The sequence below is a fragment of the Pseudophryne corroboree genome, chromosome 5, assembly GCF_028390025.1.
Source record: "Pseudophryne corroboree isolate aPseCor3 chromosome 5, aPseCor3.hap2, whole genome shotgun sequence".
In the NCBI taxonomy this organism is placed as follows: Eukaryota; Metazoa; Chordata; class Amphibia; order Anura; family Myobatrachidae; genus Pseudophryne; species Pseudophryne corroboree.
Genome location: NC_086448.1, coordinates 633,689,520 through 633,708,064, shown reverse-complemented (window position 1 = coordinate 633,708,064; position 18,545 = coordinate 633,689,520). Strand labels below are relative to the sequence as shown.

Below are 18,545 nucleotides of genomic sequence, written 5' to 3'. Positions count from 1 at the left end.
ATTGTATGGCCATATACTGTGATAACTCCATGTATGGCCACAATATCTGCAGTGTGTCAAGCTGCTAGATAAAGTGTCTGCCGGTCTGACAGCCATTTTAGCTGACCTTGTAGGCCCAGCATTAGGAGGATACAAAACATAACTAGAAGGCAACTTGATGGGTCAACCAATAAAACAACTCATTTGATAAGCATGTGCACAGCTGGTAACAACCCTATTACCCAAAAGAGCTACATGGGACATGCAACCGTAAATGAAAATATTAAGAAAAAATAAAAATCCTGATTTCTCATGTGTTGCACTAGGGAACATGAGAGAATACAAAGCAATCAACCTGAAAGCTCGGTGACAATTGAGAAAGAAAGAGCAGCAGAACCTTACAACCAAGGCTGCCATCTGCTGAAGCTATTGCCTGACTTCGTAAGAGCGTGTTGAATACATTAGTGCTGCTTTCCACAGCTTAATAGCAAAAATCCAAGGATATGCTCACAATCTGCCAAGGGTCCTTGAGAGGGGGAGCATTGCCCTTAAATGAATATGCCTGAACATCCATCATTAGCCACAGGTGTCACCCCAAGACAAAGCTTATGAACAAGGTTATGAGATGAGCATTCAGGGTGCACACTACAACCAATGAATAAAAGGTCACCTCCAAAGGATATGGAAAGGTAATAGACAGGGCATACTCCCATCATTGTGTCCTCCCCTTTCCCTAGCAATACATGCACAATGTACATTGTTACTAGCTGCATGCCACTAGCGTAAGTAGCGTAGACAGATCATTTCCTTTAGTCATTTCAGTTTACAAATAACATTATTTACCTCTGCCATGAAGTCCGCTTGGTTATCAGAAGCAATATTCAAACCAGATACCATGTTAAAGAGTTCCCGTTCATTTAGGGCTTCAGAAACACCACATTTTTGGAAGAACTATTCCAAGAAAAAAAAGAAAAAAAACATTTCTTTATTATAAGAAGCAGTAAATACTGGCACCAAACATAGACAAATACTGTAAGTGGCCGAGTCTGCGTTTGAGGAACATTGGGGCAGATGTATTAACCTGGAGAAGGCATAAGGCAGTGATAAACCAGTGATATGTGCAAGGTGATAAAGGCACCAGCCAATCAGCTGCAATATGCAAACTGACAGTTAAGAGCTAACTGGCTGTTGCATTTATCACCTTGTACTTTTCGCTGGCTTATCACTTCATTATGCCTCCTCCAAGTTAATACATCTGCCCCACTAATTGCCCCACTAATTCCAGACTACCAAGGATAAGTTATGCCAAGGTATGCTATGTTCTCAGTGTACCTCATTACTTACTACTAATATCTTCATTATCACTGGGGGTGGATATATTATGCCAAATATCACCATGATTTCTCCTATAGTATTACTGTATATACAGCAGTGACTAGTAACAGGGCTCTCTGTATTTTCTTCTTTCATATGTGCTTTTAAAGAAAGAGATTGCCAAAAAAGTGCTCACATGCCCAGGAGCTAGGGCACTAGTCTACAAGAGCTCTACAGAAACAATTCCATCCCGGTACTCTCAGCTATAAGTTAAAAGGGATTCCTGCCTACAGTACATGTGGTAAGGAGTCATCCTATGTATTCCGACAACTCCAAACAGGAGTTACAATGCCAATTAGAACTAGGGACACCTCTGGAGGATAACTATAATGGAGCATACACAGGGCGATTTTTGACTAATTTCTAAGCGATCTGTCCAGATCGCTTGGAGATTAAGCACGGATCGCTCTGCGAGTACACCCCTTAGCTATGGCAATGCGCGGTTCCGCGTGGCGCCATCACCCGCTCAGATCTTTAGCACATGCAGGCAACATCTAGTTAGATCACCTAGCATGTGCATAAAGAACACTGGTTAGCACAGCACACATCGCTGTGTGTATAGTGATGTGTGCTGAGCGATCTGTGCCAACCTAGATGGCTTACCACAATGCATTGTGTTGCACCGTGTGTATACCCCATTAGTCCATAATCTGGAAAAGGTTGTCTATTTCCACCCAAATTAAGGAAAATGCCCACAAGGTTTAAATCTGTTGGTATACGGTGCCCTCCAGATTATACATATATAGCCAACATTGTTTTACGGCATTGTGTGGAGTGACATATCAATGATGGGTGGTAGTCATGTGACCGCCGGTCGGCTGACAGAGTCACATGACCTCCTCCGTGAGCCCGACGGCTCACTATCCCGATGGTCGGCATGCCGACCAACAGGGACTATTTCCACTCGTGGGTGTCCACGACACCCATAGAGTGGGAATAGAACCCGTGGCGACCGCAGGTCGCCACCGAGCCCGCAGCGGGCTTGCTGCACTCGCCCGTCCCCGCCGGGATCCCGGCGTCGGTATGCTGCCGGGATCCCGGCGTCGGTAAGGTGACCGGCGGTCAGGAGACCGCCGGTCACCCGTACTACACCCATCAATGATATGGAGGAAATAGTACTGCAACTGTACCATATATGGATGATTAAAGAGTTTGTCGAAATGCAAACATTGTTATACAGGATGGGCAGAGATACAGTCATAAAATGCTAGGTTTACGCCTCAGTGAAACTATTTTTTATAGTATCCCTTTAATGGCATAGTTCTCTTGTACCTGGGACACATTTCTGCAGTCCCTGTATAGAAACTCCAGTCCATGGGGGTGAGTAGGCTCCACAGATTGACTTACATCAATAAGCCACACCTGCAAAGAGAAAGGGTATTATGTTATAATAGGAGAATATTTCTATCAACCCCTCATAGTGTCCAACGTTTGCTATTAATGTGCTAAAGCAGATTAATACAATTCTATTTTCCCGATTTAATGGCACCACCCTGAACAACTGCCTCAATCACCAATTTATACAAACCTTCCCATCATGCCACATCATGTTATATTCACTCAGATCTGCATGAACTAGACTACACTCGTCAAAGAGCTGTTTCATCATCTGAAAGGAAAAAAAAATAAAAAAATTATATATATATATATATATATATATATATATATATATATATATATATATATATATATATATATATATATATATATATATATATATATATACATATACACATACACATACACACACACACACATACTGAAAAGAAAAACAACAAAAGAAAAAAAAACAAACACAAATCTAAAATAAGTTTTCTAAAAAAATATTATTTTTTTATTAAAGGGTTCTATAATGTTTCATTTGCAACAAAGCATATTCTAATATTTGGAAGAAAAGTAAAAGCAGCACCACATTCAGGCTGCAAGATACACAAATCATATTCGTAACTAAACATATGTTCAACATATACTCAATATAATAAAATGAATGTCAGTACTGCCCAGAACTGAAAACTTACAGCAAGAACCTGATAATAAGCAGTTTTAGAGTCCTCCAGACCAAGCTTTGCTTCTTTTAGAGTGGGAGCAGGCATCTGATCCTTTCCAATAAAGGACATGACCAAGACATGCTTCTTTAACATGACCACTTCTGGACAAGGAATGCCAGCTTTCGCCATTCTGTACAAATATAGAAGCTATTTAAGGAGAGGGAAATGCAGAGATATATGTTGCACACAACAGTATGGAGAAAAGACACCTTTTCACAAGTATTGCTACCATTAAATGTGTTGGTTATATGCATTTATGAACATGGTCTACCTTAAAGTCTATATGACAAGCCCTTTAAAAAAAAAAAAAAAAGGTGGCAAACTTTTAAATACAGGACCATCCTAATGTGTGTAGGAGCGGACCTGCTTAAAATATTGTAGATTAATATGAAGGGAAAGGATTATACTGAATCTATGAGAAGGACTACAAATGTCTAGGAAGACTGTATATACACTTGGGTTTTTGATTTGACTTCACATACTACAGAGGTTCTCAAATGCAGTCCTCAAGGCACCCCAACGGTCCACGTTTTAGGTATATGTATCGCTCAGCACAGATGGTTAAATCAACCGATGTGCTAATTAAATCACCTGTGGCAAAGCATGGATATACTTAAAACCTGGACTGTTGGGGTGCCTTGAGTACCGCGTTTGAAAACCTGTGACATAGTACATCATTTACAACTTGTTCTATTCCCCATAGTTCTGGATATATTAGTCCTTACCCAGAAAGAGGTCTTGTGTTTAGCTTTCCCTACCTCAAAAGGAAAACACTGCCTATATCCATTCCATTGGAAGACCACTAATAAGGCATGAATGTTAAATGTTTTAATGTTAAATGTGTATTACCATCAGTGTATAGGTCTAAAAAACCTCTTTCACACAGAAAAGCAAATGACCGAATCAAGCACTTTAACCCGGTAACTTAACAATCAACACGGGTCCTTTTCCTGTGTGAAAAGGTTAATCCAAGTCTAAAATTCCCGGGACTTCGACCCTGGTTGACCCTTTCACACATAAGAAATACCCATGTTGAATGGCAAATTACCAGGTAGAAATGCTTGCCCCGGTAATTTGCTTTTCTGTGTGAAAGGCGGTCCAAGCTAGGAACAGCAAAACAACTCGGCACTCAAACATGCCAGGTAAAAGACTGGATTTAGGGACATTTCTGTCTGAAAGTGGTATAAAATGTGTATAACTCTCTATATACCTCTTTAAGTTGTGCTTCTCCTTCTCTGCCCACATACGAATGATCTTGCGTGGATTCAGCTTGCTAAAACGATCCTTGAATCTGTAATCATCCTTTATATATTTGTCCCTGTTCTTGAACTCATTCAAGGTGGTCTTGAATACTTTGATGGCACATTCAGAAGGCACTTCCTGCTCTTCCATACTTCAAAAAAAAAAAAAAAAAAAAAAAACAACAACAATTTTAGAAAATATTTTATTGGTAAAATGAAGGTACCCAGCTTAAAGCATAGTTTCACCCAAAATACCTATTTCAGTAGTAGGTCCATTCTCCCACAGCATCCTCTTTCCAGAGGTGAGCTCATTATGGCTGGGGAAGGCCGTTGTCACTATGTACATCTGTACTCCTAACCCACGCAATTAAGCGCACAACCATTTTATATGCAGCAGAGACCTGTCACAAACAGGTGGAGGGAACATGCATAGGAGTAACTAGGTTACCACTTCTGGTGCCTGGGGCAAACAAATTTGGAAGTCGATAGCGTTTATAAAAAATTTTTTCATCTAAAGTAAAATACCAGCCAAAGGGAGAATAAAATAGTAACTATGTATACAGATTAAAACAAGATTTTCGCAGAGATGTATTTTACAAAAAGATGTTAATCACATTAATAATGCAATTTCCATTAGACTATAGTTTAGTTCTAGTAGAACATATTTTGCGCATACCTTCCTCCATTAGCATGAAAAACAACAGACTCTTTCCCAGTGCTCACACAGCCATTGATATTGTCCAACACTCCTGCATTCACCATTTTATACAACAGCAGTCTGGTCTTCGGGTCCACTACTTTCTCCTGCACACATCAAAATAGAGTACTTAATCCGACAAAAATAAAACCGTACATGCTTGAGTCATAGAATGACAAAATGTCAGCGACAATGGTTAGCTATGGGGGATGTGGTGGAATAAATAGGTGAGCTACTTACAGAAGTAGAGACTTCCTTCTTGTCATGCAGTCTGGCACTCCTGCGCTGCTCAGAAATAGAGTGCTGCTTTAACACATTGAAAACCTGGTTGGACAACTTCAAATCCATTCCAATTCCATCTCCAACCTGAAACTCAGGTGCAAACTGGAAGAGACAGAGTTAAATTAATGCTGATAACTGGATTAAACAGGCAATAATAAATAAAAAAAAATATACATAAAGGGCTTGTTTAGCGATTTGTTAATTTTACAGTGGTGTAGAATTAGGAGCTGATCTTGCACTGCAAAGTGTGCAAACTAATGACTTTTTTTATTTTTTGTGCACGCCCACTACTGCATGCCCTTGCAGGCTGCATTCGCAATGGTAAGCTGTATTTTCACACTGCATTTTACAGTACGGCTTGGCTGCTCCACTGGTTGCTGAAAAGAGACAATCTCAACAAAGACAATGGGGTATATTCAATTGAAGTCGAAAGCTGCCGTCTGTCAAAAAGATGGCAGTTTTCGACTTTTTTAGGTCGGAAGGGGTTCCGACATATGCAATCTAACCCCAAATTATTAGACAAGTCGAGGAATTCGACTTGTCGAAAAACACGTGGATCGGCGGAATAGCTGCCGATCCGCGTGCTTGTGTCGGTTTTGGCCCCCTTTTCAATCATCTCAATTCGACTTTAAAAAAAGTCGAAGTGAGATGCGAGAGCAGAGACGGGGAGAGTAGCGCCAGAGGATGCATCACAGCCGCCGCTCACCGCAGCGTCCACCCGACTCCAGCAAGCCAGACACCTCGCGCCCGCGGCTCTTCCCCGTCTAAGCTCCCGCATCTCAATTCGACTTTTTTTTTTTTAAAGTCGAATTGAGAATGCATTGACTAGCCCTGGTCGGATCCATTCCGACAAATGAATGTCGGAATGGATCAGACTTCAATTGAATATACCCCAATGTTGACAGGTACTCCTTATTCTCCTTCTGGGAGGTTAGAATAGTGACGAAGGATGCTTGCGAGGCTGGAGGGATGTCACTATTCAAAACAGTTAAAAATGCCCATAGACCACTCTCACATTCAGGGCAATATTTAACACTCTGGTGCCCGCAATGTTCCAGAGACCAAATTCACTATTGACAATGTGCGGGGGCCATTTTGGAAGAGATTTTTGTAGCGGCTGTAGCGCCCGACGCTGGACTCCCGAGACGATAAGTATTAAAATATTGGTGCAATGTGTACTGTGTGGGTCCCCCCTGGACCCGTGCGCGCGCGCACACACACACAGTACCCATTATCGAAACGCCAGAGTTTAATACAAGTCCAAAAATTCTATTTGTAAAACCTATGGGAAAAAATGGCAAAACCTATACTTACATTTTCCATGCGAGCCGTATTCTTCCTTCCACAAACCACCTCATCATGTTTAGTTGTAATATCTTTCCCTTTTCCTACAAAGCCCTTCTTAGGGGTTACGGTGGGCTTATCTACAGATGGAAGAAAAAAAAAATAAGAATTTACTTACCGATAATTCTATTTCTCGTAGTCCGTAGTGGATTCTGGGGACTCCGTAAGGACCATGGGGAATAGCGGCTCCGCAGGAGACTGGGCACAAAAGCAAAGCTTTAGAACTACCTGGTGTGCACTGGCTCCTCCCCCTATGACCCTCCTCCAAGCCTCAGTTAGGATACTGTGCCCGGACGAGCGTACACAATAAGGAAGGATTTTGAATCCCGGGTAAGACTCATACCAGCCACACCAATCACACCGTATAACTCGTGATCTAAACCCAGTTAACAGCATGATAACAGAGGAGCCTCTAGAAAAGATGGCTCACTACAGCAATAACCCGATTTTTTGGTAACAATAACTATGTACCAGTATTGCAGACAATCCGCACTTGGGATGGGCGCCCAGCATCCACTACGGACTACGAGAAATAGAATTATCGGTAAGTAAATTCTTATTTTCTCTAACGTCCTAAGTGGATGCTGGGGACTCCGTAAGGACCATGGGGATTATACCAAAGCTCCCAAACGGGCGGGAGAGTGCGGATGACTCTGCAGCACCAAATGAGAGAACTCCAGGTCCTCCTCAGCCAGGGTATCAATTTTGTAGAATTTTACAAACGTATTTGCTCCTGACCAAGTAGCTGCTCGGCAAAGTTGTAAAGCCGAGACCCCTCGGGCAGCCGCCCAAGATGAGCCCACCTTCCTTGTGGAGTGGGCATTTACAGATTTTTGGCTGTGGCAGGCCTGCCACAGAATGTGCAAGCTGAATTGTACTACAAATCCAACGAGCAATAGTCTGCTTAGAAGCAGGAGCACCCAGCTTGTTGGGTGCATACAGGATAAACAGCGAGTCAGATTTTCTGACTCCAGCCGTCCTGGAAACATATATTTTCAGGGCCCTGACAACGTCTAGCAACTTGGAGTCCTCCAAGTCCCTAGTAGCCGCAGGCACCACAATAGGTTGGTTCAGGTGAAACGCTGAAACCACCTTAGGGAGAAACTGAGGACGAGTCCTCAATTCCGCCCTGTCCGAATGGAAAATCAGATAAGGGCTTTTACAGGATAAAGCCGCCAATTCTGACACGCGCCTGGCCCAGGCCAGGGCCAACAGCATGACCACTTTCCATGTGAGATATTTTAACTCCACAGATTTAAGTGGTTCAAACCAATGTGACTTTTGGAACCCAAAAACTACATTGAGATCCCAAAGTGCCACTGGAGGCACAAAAGGAGGCTGTATATGCAGTACCCCTTTTCTGAACTTCAGGGACTGAAGCTAGTTCTTTTTGGAAGAAAATTGACAGGGCCGAAATTTGAACCTTAATGGACCCCAATTTCAGGCCCATAGACACTCCTGTTTGCAGGAAATGTAGGAATCGACCCAGTTGAATTTCCTCCGTCGGGCCTTACTGGCCTCGCACCACGCAACATATTTTCGCCAAATGCGGTGATAATGTTTTGCGGTTACATCCTTCCTGGCTTTGATCAGGATAGGGATGACTTCATCCGGAATGCCTTTTTCCTTCAGGATCCGGCGTTCAACCGCCATGCCGTCAAACACAGCCGCGGTAAGTCTTGGAACAGACAGGGTCCTTGCTGGAGCAGGTCCCTTCTTAGAGGTAGAGGCCACGGATCCTCCGTGAGCATCTCTTGAAGTTCCGGTTACCAAGTCCTTCTTGGCCAATCCGGAGCCACGAATATAGTGCTTACTCCTCTCCATCTTATCAATCTCAGTACCTTGGGTATGAGAGGCAGAGGAGGGAACACATACACTGACTGGTACACCCACGGTGTTACCAGAGCGTCTACAGCTATTGCCTGAGGGTCCCTTGACCTGGCGCAATACCTGTCGAGTTTTTCCCAACGGTTTATAATCATGTGGAAGACTTCTGGGTGAAGTCTCCACTCTCCCGGGTGGAGGTCGTGTCTGCTGAGGAAGTCTGCTTCCCAGTTGTCCACTCCCGGAATGAATACTGCTGACAGTGCTATCACATGATTTTCCGCCCAACGAAGAATCCTTGCAGCTTCTGCCATTTTTTTGCCCTCCTGCTTCTTGTGCCACCCTGTCTGTTTACGTGGGTGACTGCCGTGATGTTGTCCGACTGGATCAACACCGGCTGACCTTGAAGCAGAGGTCTTGCTAAGCTTAGAGCATTGTAAATGGCCCTTAGCTTCAGGATATTTATGTGAAGTGATGTCTCCAGGCTTGACCATAAGCCCTGGAAATTCCTTCCCTGTGTGACTGCTCCCCAGCCTCGCAGGCTGGCATCCGTGGTCACCAGGACCCAGTCCTGAATGCCGAATCTGCGGCCCTCTAGAAGATGAGCACTCTGCAACCACCACAGTCCTTGGTGACAGGGTTATCCGCTGATGCGTGGAATCTGCCGAATGGGATTGCTTCGTAGGAAGCCACCATTTTACCCAGAACCCTTGTGCATTGATGCACTGAGAGTTGGCTCGGTTTTAGGAGGTTCCTGACTAGCTCGGATAACTCCCTGGCTTTCTCCTCCGGGAGAAACACCTTTTTCTGGACTGTGTCCAGGATCATCCCTAGGAACAGAAGACGAGTCGTCGGAACCAGCTGCGATTTTGGAATATTGAGAATCCAATCGTGCTGCCGCAACACTACCTGAGATAGTGCTACACCGACCTCCAACTGTTCCCTGGATCTTACCCTTATCAGGGAATCGTCCAAGTAAGGGATAACTAAAATTCCCTTCCTTCGAAGGAATATCATCATTTCGGCCATTACCTTGGTAAAGACCCGGGGTGCCGTGGACCATCCATACGGCAGCGTCTGAACTGATAGTGACAGTTCTGTACCATAAACCCGAGGTACCCTTGGTGAGAAGGGTAAATTGGGACATGAAGGTAAGCATCCTTGATGTCCCGAGACATCATGTAGTCCCCTTCTTCCAGGTTCGCAATCACTGCTCTGAGTGACTCAATCTTGAATTTGAACCTCTGTATGTAAGTGTTCAAAGATTTTAGATTTAGGATCGGTCTCACCGAGCCGTCCGGCTTCGGTACCACAACAGTGTGGAATAATACCCCGTTCCCTGTTGCAGGAGAGGTACCTTGATTATCACCTGCTGGGAATACAGCTTGTGAATGGCTTCCAAAACTGTCTCCCTGTCAGAAGGAGACATCGGTAAAGCAGACTTTAGGAAACGGCGAGGGGGAGACGTCTCGAATTCCAATTTGTACCCCTGAGATATCACCTGAAGGATCCAGGGGTCTACTTGCGAGTGAGCCCACTGCGCGCTGAAATTCATTGAGACGGGCCCCCCACCGCGCCTGATTCTGCTTGTAAAGCCCCAGCGTCATACTGAGGGCTTGGCAGAGGCGGGAGAGGGTTTCTGTTCCTGGGAACTGGCTGATTTCTGCAGCCTTTTTCCTCTCCCTCTGTCACGGGGCAGAAATGAGGAACCTTTTGCCCGCTTGTCCACGAAAAGACTGCGCCTGATAATACGGCGTCTTCTCATGTTGAGAGGCAACCTGGGGTACACACATGGATTTCCCAGCTGTTGCCGTGGCCACCAGGTCTGAAAGACCGACCCCAAATAACTCCTCCCCTTAATAAGGCAATACTTCCAAATGCCGTTTGGAATCCGCATCACCTGACCACTGTCGTGTCCATAACCCTCTACTGGTAGAAATGGACAACGCACTTAGACTTGATGCCAGTCGGCAAATATTCCGCAGTGCATCACGCATATATAGAAATGCATCTTTCAAATGCTCTATAGGCAATAATATACTGTCCCTATCTAGGGTATCAATATTTTCAGTCAGGGAATCCGACCACGCCAACCCAGCACTGCACATCCAGGCTGAGGCGATTGCTGGTCGCAGTATAACACCAGTATGTGTGTAAATACCTTTTAGGATACCCTCCTGCTTTCTATCAGCAGGATCCTTAAGGGCGGCCATCTCAGGAGAGGGTAGAGCCCTTGTTCTTACAAGCGTGTGAGCGCTTTATCCACCCTAGGGGGTGTTTCCCAACGCACCCTAACCTCTGGCGGGAAAGGATATAATGCCAATAACATTTTAGAAATTATCAGTTGTTATCGGGGGAAACCCACGCATCATCACACACCTCATTTAATTTTTTTAGATTCAGGAAAACTACAGGAAGTTTTTCCTCACCGAACATAATACCCCTTTTTGGTGGTACTCGTATTATCAGAAATGTGTAAAACATTTTTCATTGCCTCAATCATGTAACGTGTGGCCCTACTGGAAGTCACATTTGTCTCTTCACCGTCGACACTGGAGTCAGTATCCGTGTCGGCGTCTATATCTGCCATCTGAGGTAACGGGCGCTTTAGAGCCCCTGACGGCCTATGAGACGTCTGGACAGGCACAAGCTGAGTAGCCGGCTGTCTCATGTCAACCACTGTCTTTTATACAGAGCTGACACTGTCACGTAATTCCTTCCAACAGTTCATCCACTCAGGTGTCGACCCCCTAGGGGGTGACATCACTATTACAGGCAATCTGCTCCGTCTCCACATCATTTTTCTCCTCATACATGTCGACACAAATGTACCGACACACAGCACACACACAGGGAATGCTCTGATAGAGGACAGGACCCCACTAGCCCTTTGGGGAGACAGAGGGAGAGTTTGCCAGCACACACCAGAGCGCTATATATATATATATATATATATATATATATATATATATATATATATATATATATACATACATACATACACAGGGATAACCTTATATAAGTGTTTTTCCCCTTATAGCTGCTGTATTGTTAATACTGCGCCTAATTAGTGCCCCCCTCTCTTTTTTAACCCTTTCTGTAGTGTAGTGACTGCAGGGGAGAGCCAGGGGAGCTTCCCTCCAACTAAGCTGTGAGGGAAAATGGCGCCAGTGTGCCGAGGAGATAGGCTCCGCCCCTTTTTCGCGGACTTTTCTCCTGCTTTTTTATAGATTCTGGCAGGGGTTAAAATTCATCCATATAGCCCTGGGGGCTATATGTGATGTATTTTCGCCAGCCAAGGTGTTTTTATTGCTGCTCAGGGCGCCCCCCCCTAGCGCCCTGCACCCTCAGTGACCGAAGTGTGCTGAGGAGCAATGGCGCACAGCTGCAGTGCTGTGCGCTACCTTGGTGAAGACAGGACGTCTTCTGCCGCTGATTTTCCGGACCTCTTCTGTCTTCTGGCTCTGTAAGGGGGCCGGCGGCGCGGCTCTGGGACCCATCCATGGCTGGGCCTGTGATCGTCCCTCTGGAGCTAATGTCCAGTAGCCTAAGAAGCCCAATCCACTCTGCACGCAGGTGAGTTCGCTTCTTCTCCCCTTAGTCCCTCGATGCAGTGAGCCTGTTGCCAGCAGGTCTCACTGAAAATAAAAAAACCTAAACTAAAACTTTCACTAAGAAGCTCAGGAGAGCCCCTAGTGTGCACCCTTCTCGTTCGGGCACAAAGATCTAACTGAGGCTTGGAGGAGGGTCATAGGGGGAGGAGCCAGTGCACACCAGGTAGTTCTAAAGCTTTGCTTTTGTGCCCAGTCTCCTGCGGAGCCGCTATTCCCCATGGTCCTTACGGAGTCCCCAGCATCCACTTAGGACGTTAGAGAAAATGGTCTCTAAGTGCATGATTTCAGGCAAGAACTATTGTGCAGAAAGGCAGCAGCAGTTTATAGAAGGTGCAGGAGACTGCTCTGAACTTCCTCCTTCGTCTGCTGAAGAATTATATATGGCAAGCGACACAGAAAAAGCTGTAGTAGTACAAGTCTTACCAAGAATAGGCAATTGTTTTCTTACAGTAACATACCTCCCAACATGACCCATTCCAGCTGGGACAAAATGCTCTGTTCCCGGACCTCCCTCTTAATTTGTGATTGCCAACACCTGTGTTGAAACGTCTTTTTTATTAATTAGATCAACACAGGTGACAGCAATCATAAATTAAGAGGGAAGTCCAGGAGCAGATCATGTTGTCCCACTTGGAATGGGTCATGTTGGGAGTTATGCAATTCAGAGGGAAATTCAATACACAGTTGTGTCTTTGTCCTTACCGGCTTTGTATGGGTCATGGCGTGTGTCCTGCCAATCCACTTCATCCTCTGAACTATCACTGTCCTCAGAAGGGTGTACCTTGCGGTAGTTTTCGAAGGATATGGAAACTAAATAACCAAACAAAATACAGTCATTGCATGGATATTTGGTATGTCCTTCCCCCTACTAATACTACTACATTCATCTCCATTACCTTTACTGTCACCATTAAATTTCTTCTCCTCTCTACTCAGTTGAGCATCATATTCCTTGTCAAACTGTATTTGCAGCATCTGAGCCAACACTTCATCACTCGATGTATCAATGTTCTCCCCAGTTAAGAAAGGTCCATCATCCAAACTAGAGTAACACAGTTTAAGCAAATACTGAGGTATGTCACCATTTCCAATGAGAACATAGTGTAACAGACATATTACATTCAAATCTGCATAACCAGATACACCAGAGGCTCTCAACTCCAGTCCTCAAGTATCACCAACATGTCATGTTTTGTGGATTTCTTTAATTATGCATAGGTGAGTTCATCTATTTTGCTGTGTCAGCACCTATCCCACAGACAGAAGTCCTCAAAACTTGAACTGTTGGTAAAACATGAGGGTTGAGGATGAAAATCAGTGGTATACACAATTTATTGTTTATTATTGAAATTATTATTATTTGTACCACTATCCGCTTGATTGAACTGCACTTCTAATCAGAATCCCTGACAAGGCCATGTGGGCAATGTTGAATGGTGACTCCAGCCACTGTAATAACTTATAGCAGGAACCCAGTAAAAGGAGTTGGCGCAAGGGGAACATGTTCTTATCTATAGAGTGCAATAATGTGTCTCCAATGTGACCATATGTGACATACCATGTCTGTCCAATGTGACATACAGGTTGAGTAGCCCTTATCGAAAATGCTTGGGACCGGAAGAATTTTGGATATGGGATTTTTCCGTATTTTGGAATAATTGCATACCATAATGAGATATCATGTCGATGGGACCTAAATCTAAGCACAGAATGCATTTGTGTTTCATTTACACCTTATACACACAGCCTGAAGGTCATTTTAGCCAATATTTTTAATAATTGTGCATTAAACAAAGTGTGTGTACATTCACACAATTAATTTATGTTTCATATACACACAGCCAGAAGGTCATTTAATACAATATTTTTAATAACTTTGTGTATTAAACAAAGTTTGTGTACATTGAGCCATCAGAAAACAAAAGGTTTCACAATCTCACTCTCACTAAAAAAAATTCCGTAATTCGGAATATTCCGTATTTCGGAATGTTTGGATATGGGATACTCAACCTGTATATTGCGACCTTACTGCTGTCTGACACAGTCACAGATTCCCATTACACAGGGTATGAGTACAAGTTGTTGTTGCAGCCAGCATGAAATAGAACTTACAGTGCTTCCTGTGGGAGTACATGGCTCTCTTCCTCTATCTGGAGTTCTCTGGCCAGCTCCTCACTCATGACCTCTGCTAGAGAGCAGTGACTTACAGGCTTTGCAGCTAAACCCCAAGGGCTCTAAAAGGGAAAAACACACGTTTTAATCACGAGTTGAGAAGCAACAAAGATGCCTGGTGTGAGTGAGCCGACAGGTCCTGTGCAACTCCATTAGCGTCAACGACTTTTTCCCCAAAATGTGTCTTATTCACATCACTATGCAAATAGGACGCACAAGCAGACTGACGATTTAAATGTTATGAGGCATGCCTATATTCTCTGTGCATCTGCGGCTGTAACTGCAGAAGAAATGGTATACTGCTTTCTAGGAAAAGACTGTAGCGTAGTATTTTACATGCTGATACACCCTCGGTTGCACAGAATATAGGCATGCTGCATACCATTTTAATCAGAATAGGCTTACCATTTTAATCAGAATAGGCTGCTTGTGCGTCCTGTTCGCATAGTTGGGAGAAAAAAAAAGAAAAAAAAAGTCACGCAACAGCATGGCGTGATTAAAAGGGCTATTTAACATGCAGGGAGGCTAGACGTGAACACATCCGTAAAAAGTTGTAAGATATCTTTAAAACATTAACTGCGCTCTGCTTAAGCTTTCACCCAAATCACTCCTCCAATGATGGACCAATATAATTGGAGGCGAGAACACAGCCCTAGAGGTAGAGCCCCAGAATTGGAATTCCAGTAAGGGGGGAGTGAAAACAGATCCCCTGCCACAAAAATCACAAGTGGCTGGCGACTGTTCTTCTATTACCACTTACATTGACAGGTTACCCTGTTATAAACGGTGAGATTAAGGAACAGAAAAATAAGAATTTACTTACCGATAATTCTATTTCTCGTAGTCCGTAGTGGATGCTGGGAACTCCGTAAGGACCATGGGGAATAGCGGCTCCGCAGGAGACAGGGCACATCTAAAGAAAGCTTTAGGATCACCTGGTGTGCACTGGCTCCTCCCCCTATGACCCTCCTCCAAGCCTCAGTTAGGATACTGTGCCCGGACGAGCGTACACAATAAGGAAGGATTTTGAATCCCGGGTAAGACTCATACCAGCCACACCAATCACACTGTACAACTTGTGATCTGAACCCAGTTAACAGCATGATAATAGAGAAGCCTCTAGAAAAGATGGCTCAATACAACAATAACCCGAATTTTTTGGTAACAATAATTATGTACCAGTATTGCAGACAATCCGCACTTGGGATGGGCGCCCAGCATCCACTACGGACTACGAGAAATAGAATTATCGGTAAGTAAATTCTTATTTTCTCTGACGTCCTAGTGGATGCTGGGAACTCCGTAAGGACCATGGGGATTATACCAAAGCTCCCAAACGGGCGGGAGAGTGCGGATGACTCTGCAGCACCCAATGAGAGAACTCCCGGTCCTCCTCAGCCAGGGTATCAAATTTGTAGAATTTTACAAACGTATTTGCTCCTGACCAAGTAACTGCTCGGCAAAGTTGTAAAGCAGAGCCCCCTCGGGCAGCTGCCCAAGATGAGCCCACCTTCCTTGTGGAGTGGGCATTTACAGATTTTTGGCTGTGGCAGGCCTGCCACAGAATGTGCAAGCTGAATTGTACTACAAATCCAACGAGCAATAGTCTGCTTAGAAGCAGGAGCACCCAGCTTGTTGGGTGCTTACAGGATAAACAGCGAGTCAGTTTTCCCGACTCCAGCCGTCCTGGAAACATATATTTTCAGGGCCCTGACAACGTCTAGCAACTTGGAGTCCTCCAAGTCCCTAGTAGCCGCAGGCACCACAATAGGTTTGGTTCAGGTGAACGCTGAAACCACCTTAGGGAGAAACTAAGGACGAGTCCTCAATTCCGCCCTGTCCGAATGGAAAATCAGATAAGGGCTTTTACAGGATAAAGCCACCAATTCTGACACGCGCCTGGCCCAGGCCAGAGCCAACAGCATGACCACTTTTTCTGTGAGATATTTTAACTCCACAGATTTAAGTGGGTCAAACCAATGTGACTTTTGGAACCCAAAAACCACCTGGAGATCCCAAAAGTGCCACTGAAAGCACAAAAGGAGGCTGTATATGCAGTACCCCTTTAACAAATGTCTGAACTTCAGGGACTGAAGCTAGTTCTTTTTTTGGAAGAAAATTGACAGAGCCGAAATTTGAACCTTAATGGACCCCAATTTCAGGCCCATAGATACTCCTGTTTGCAGGAAATGTAGGATTCGACCCAGTTGAATTTCCTCCGTTGAGCCTTACTGGCCTCGCACCACGCAACATATTTTCGCCAAATGCGGTGATAATGTTTTGCGGTTACATCCTTCCTGGCTTTGATCAGGATAGGGATGACTTCATCCGGAATGCCTTTTTCCTTCAGGATCCGGCGTTCAACCGCCATGCCGTCAACGCAGCCGCGGTAAGTCTTGGAACAGATAAGGTCCTTGCTGGAGCAGGTCCCTTCTTAGAGGTAGAGGCTACGGATCCTCCGTGAGCATCTCTTGAAGTTCCGGTTACCAATTCCTTTTTGGCCAATCCGGAGCCACTAATATAGTGCTTACTCCTCTCCATCTTATCAATCTCAGTACCTTGGGTATGAGAGGCAGAGGAGGGAACCCATACACTGATTGGTACACCCACGGTGTTACCAGAGCATCTACAGCTATTGCCTGAGGGTCCCTTGACGTGGCGCAATACCTGTCGAGTTTTTCCCAACGGTTTATAATCATGTGGAAGACTTCTGGGTGAAGTCCTTACTCTCCCGGGTGGAGGTCGTGCTGAGGAAAACTGCTTCCCAGTTGTCCACTCCCGGAATGAAAACTGCTGACAGTACTATCACATGGTTTTTCGCCCCGCGAAGAATCCTTGCAGCTTCTGCCATTGCCCTCCTGCTTCTTGTGGCACCCTGTCTGTTTACGTGGGTGACTGCCGTAATGTTGTCTGACTGGATCAACACCGGCTGACCTTGAAGCAGAGGTCTTGCTAAGCTTAGAGCATTGTAAATGGCCCTTAGCTTCAGGACATTTATGTGAAGTGATGTCTCCAGGCTTGACCATAAGCCCTGGATATTCCTTCCCTGTGTGACTGCTCCCCAGCCTCGCAGGCTGGCATCCGTGGCCACCAGGACCCAGTCCCGAATGCCGAATCTGCGGCCCTCTAGAAGATGAGCACTCTGCAACCACCACAGGAGGGATACCCTTGTCCCTGGTGACAGGGTTATCCGCTGAAGCATCTGAAGATGCGACCCGGACCATTTGTCCAGTAGGTTCCACTGGAAAGTCTTGCGTGGAATCTGCCGAATGGGATTGCTTCGTAGGAAGCCACCATTTTTACCCAGAACCCTTGTGCATTGATGCACTGAGACTTGGTTCGGTTTTAGGAGGTTCCTGACTAGCTCGGATAACTCCCTGGCTTTCTCCTCCGGGAGAAACACCTTCTTTCTGGACTGTGTCCAGGATCATCCCTAGGAACAGAAGACAAGTCGTCGGAACCAGCTGCGATTTTGGAATATTGAGAATCCAATCGTGCTGCCGCAACACTACCTGAGATAGTGCTACACCGATCTCCAACTGTTCCCTGGATCTCACCCTTATCAGGGAATCGTCCAAGTAAGGGATAACTAAAATTCCCTTCCTTCGAAGGAATATCATCATTACGGTCATTACTTCAGTAAAGACCCGGGGTGCCGTGGACCATCCCTACGGCAGCGTCTGAACTGATAGTGACACTTCTGTACCATAACCTGAGATACCCTTGGTGAGAAGGGTAAATTTTGACATGAAGGTAAGCATTCTTGATGTCCCGAGACATCATGTAGTCCCCTTCTTCCAGGTTTGCAATCACTGCTCTGAGTGACTCAATCTTGAATTTGAACCTCTGTATGTAAGTGTTCAAAGATTTTAGATTTTAAAATCGGTCTCACCGAGCCGTCTGGCTTCGGTACCACAATAGTGTGGAATAATACCCCGTTCCCTGTTGCAGGAGGGGTACCTTAATTATC

General features: G+C 44.9%; 1 protein-coding gene across 1 annotated transcript in view; it reads right to left on the bottom strand.

Moving 5' to 3' along the window:
• RIOK3 (RIO kinase 3) overlaps window positions 1-18,545 on the bottom strand; it is a 40,339-nt gene that overhangs the window by 2,196 nt on the left and 19,598 nt on the right. Inside the window, exons 2-12 of the mRNA XM_063923593.1 lie at window positions 14,516-14,637; window positions 13,300-13,445; window positions 13,106-13,213; window positions 6,936-7,045; window positions 5,580-5,723; window positions 5,319-5,446; window positions 4,612-4,794; window positions 3,372-3,531; window positions 2,882-2,962; window positions 2,626-2,715; window positions 823-930 (exon numbers count right to left, since the gene is read on the bottom strand). Of these exons, the coding sequence (XP_063779663.1) occupies window positions 823-930; window positions 2,626-2,715; window positions 2,882-2,962; window positions 3,372-3,531; window positions 4,612-4,794; window positions 5,319-5,446; window positions 5,580-5,723; window positions 6,936-7,045; window positions 13,106-13,213; window positions 13,300-13,445; window positions 14,516-14,637 (1,380 nt within the window). The remainder of the gene's footprint in view (window positions 1-822; window positions 931-2,625; window positions 2,716-2,881; window positions 2,963-3,371; window positions 3,532-4,611; window positions 4,795-5,318; window positions 5,447-5,579; window positions 5,724-6,935; window positions 7,046-13,105; window positions 13,214-13,299; window positions 13,446-14,515; window positions 14,638-18,545) is intronic.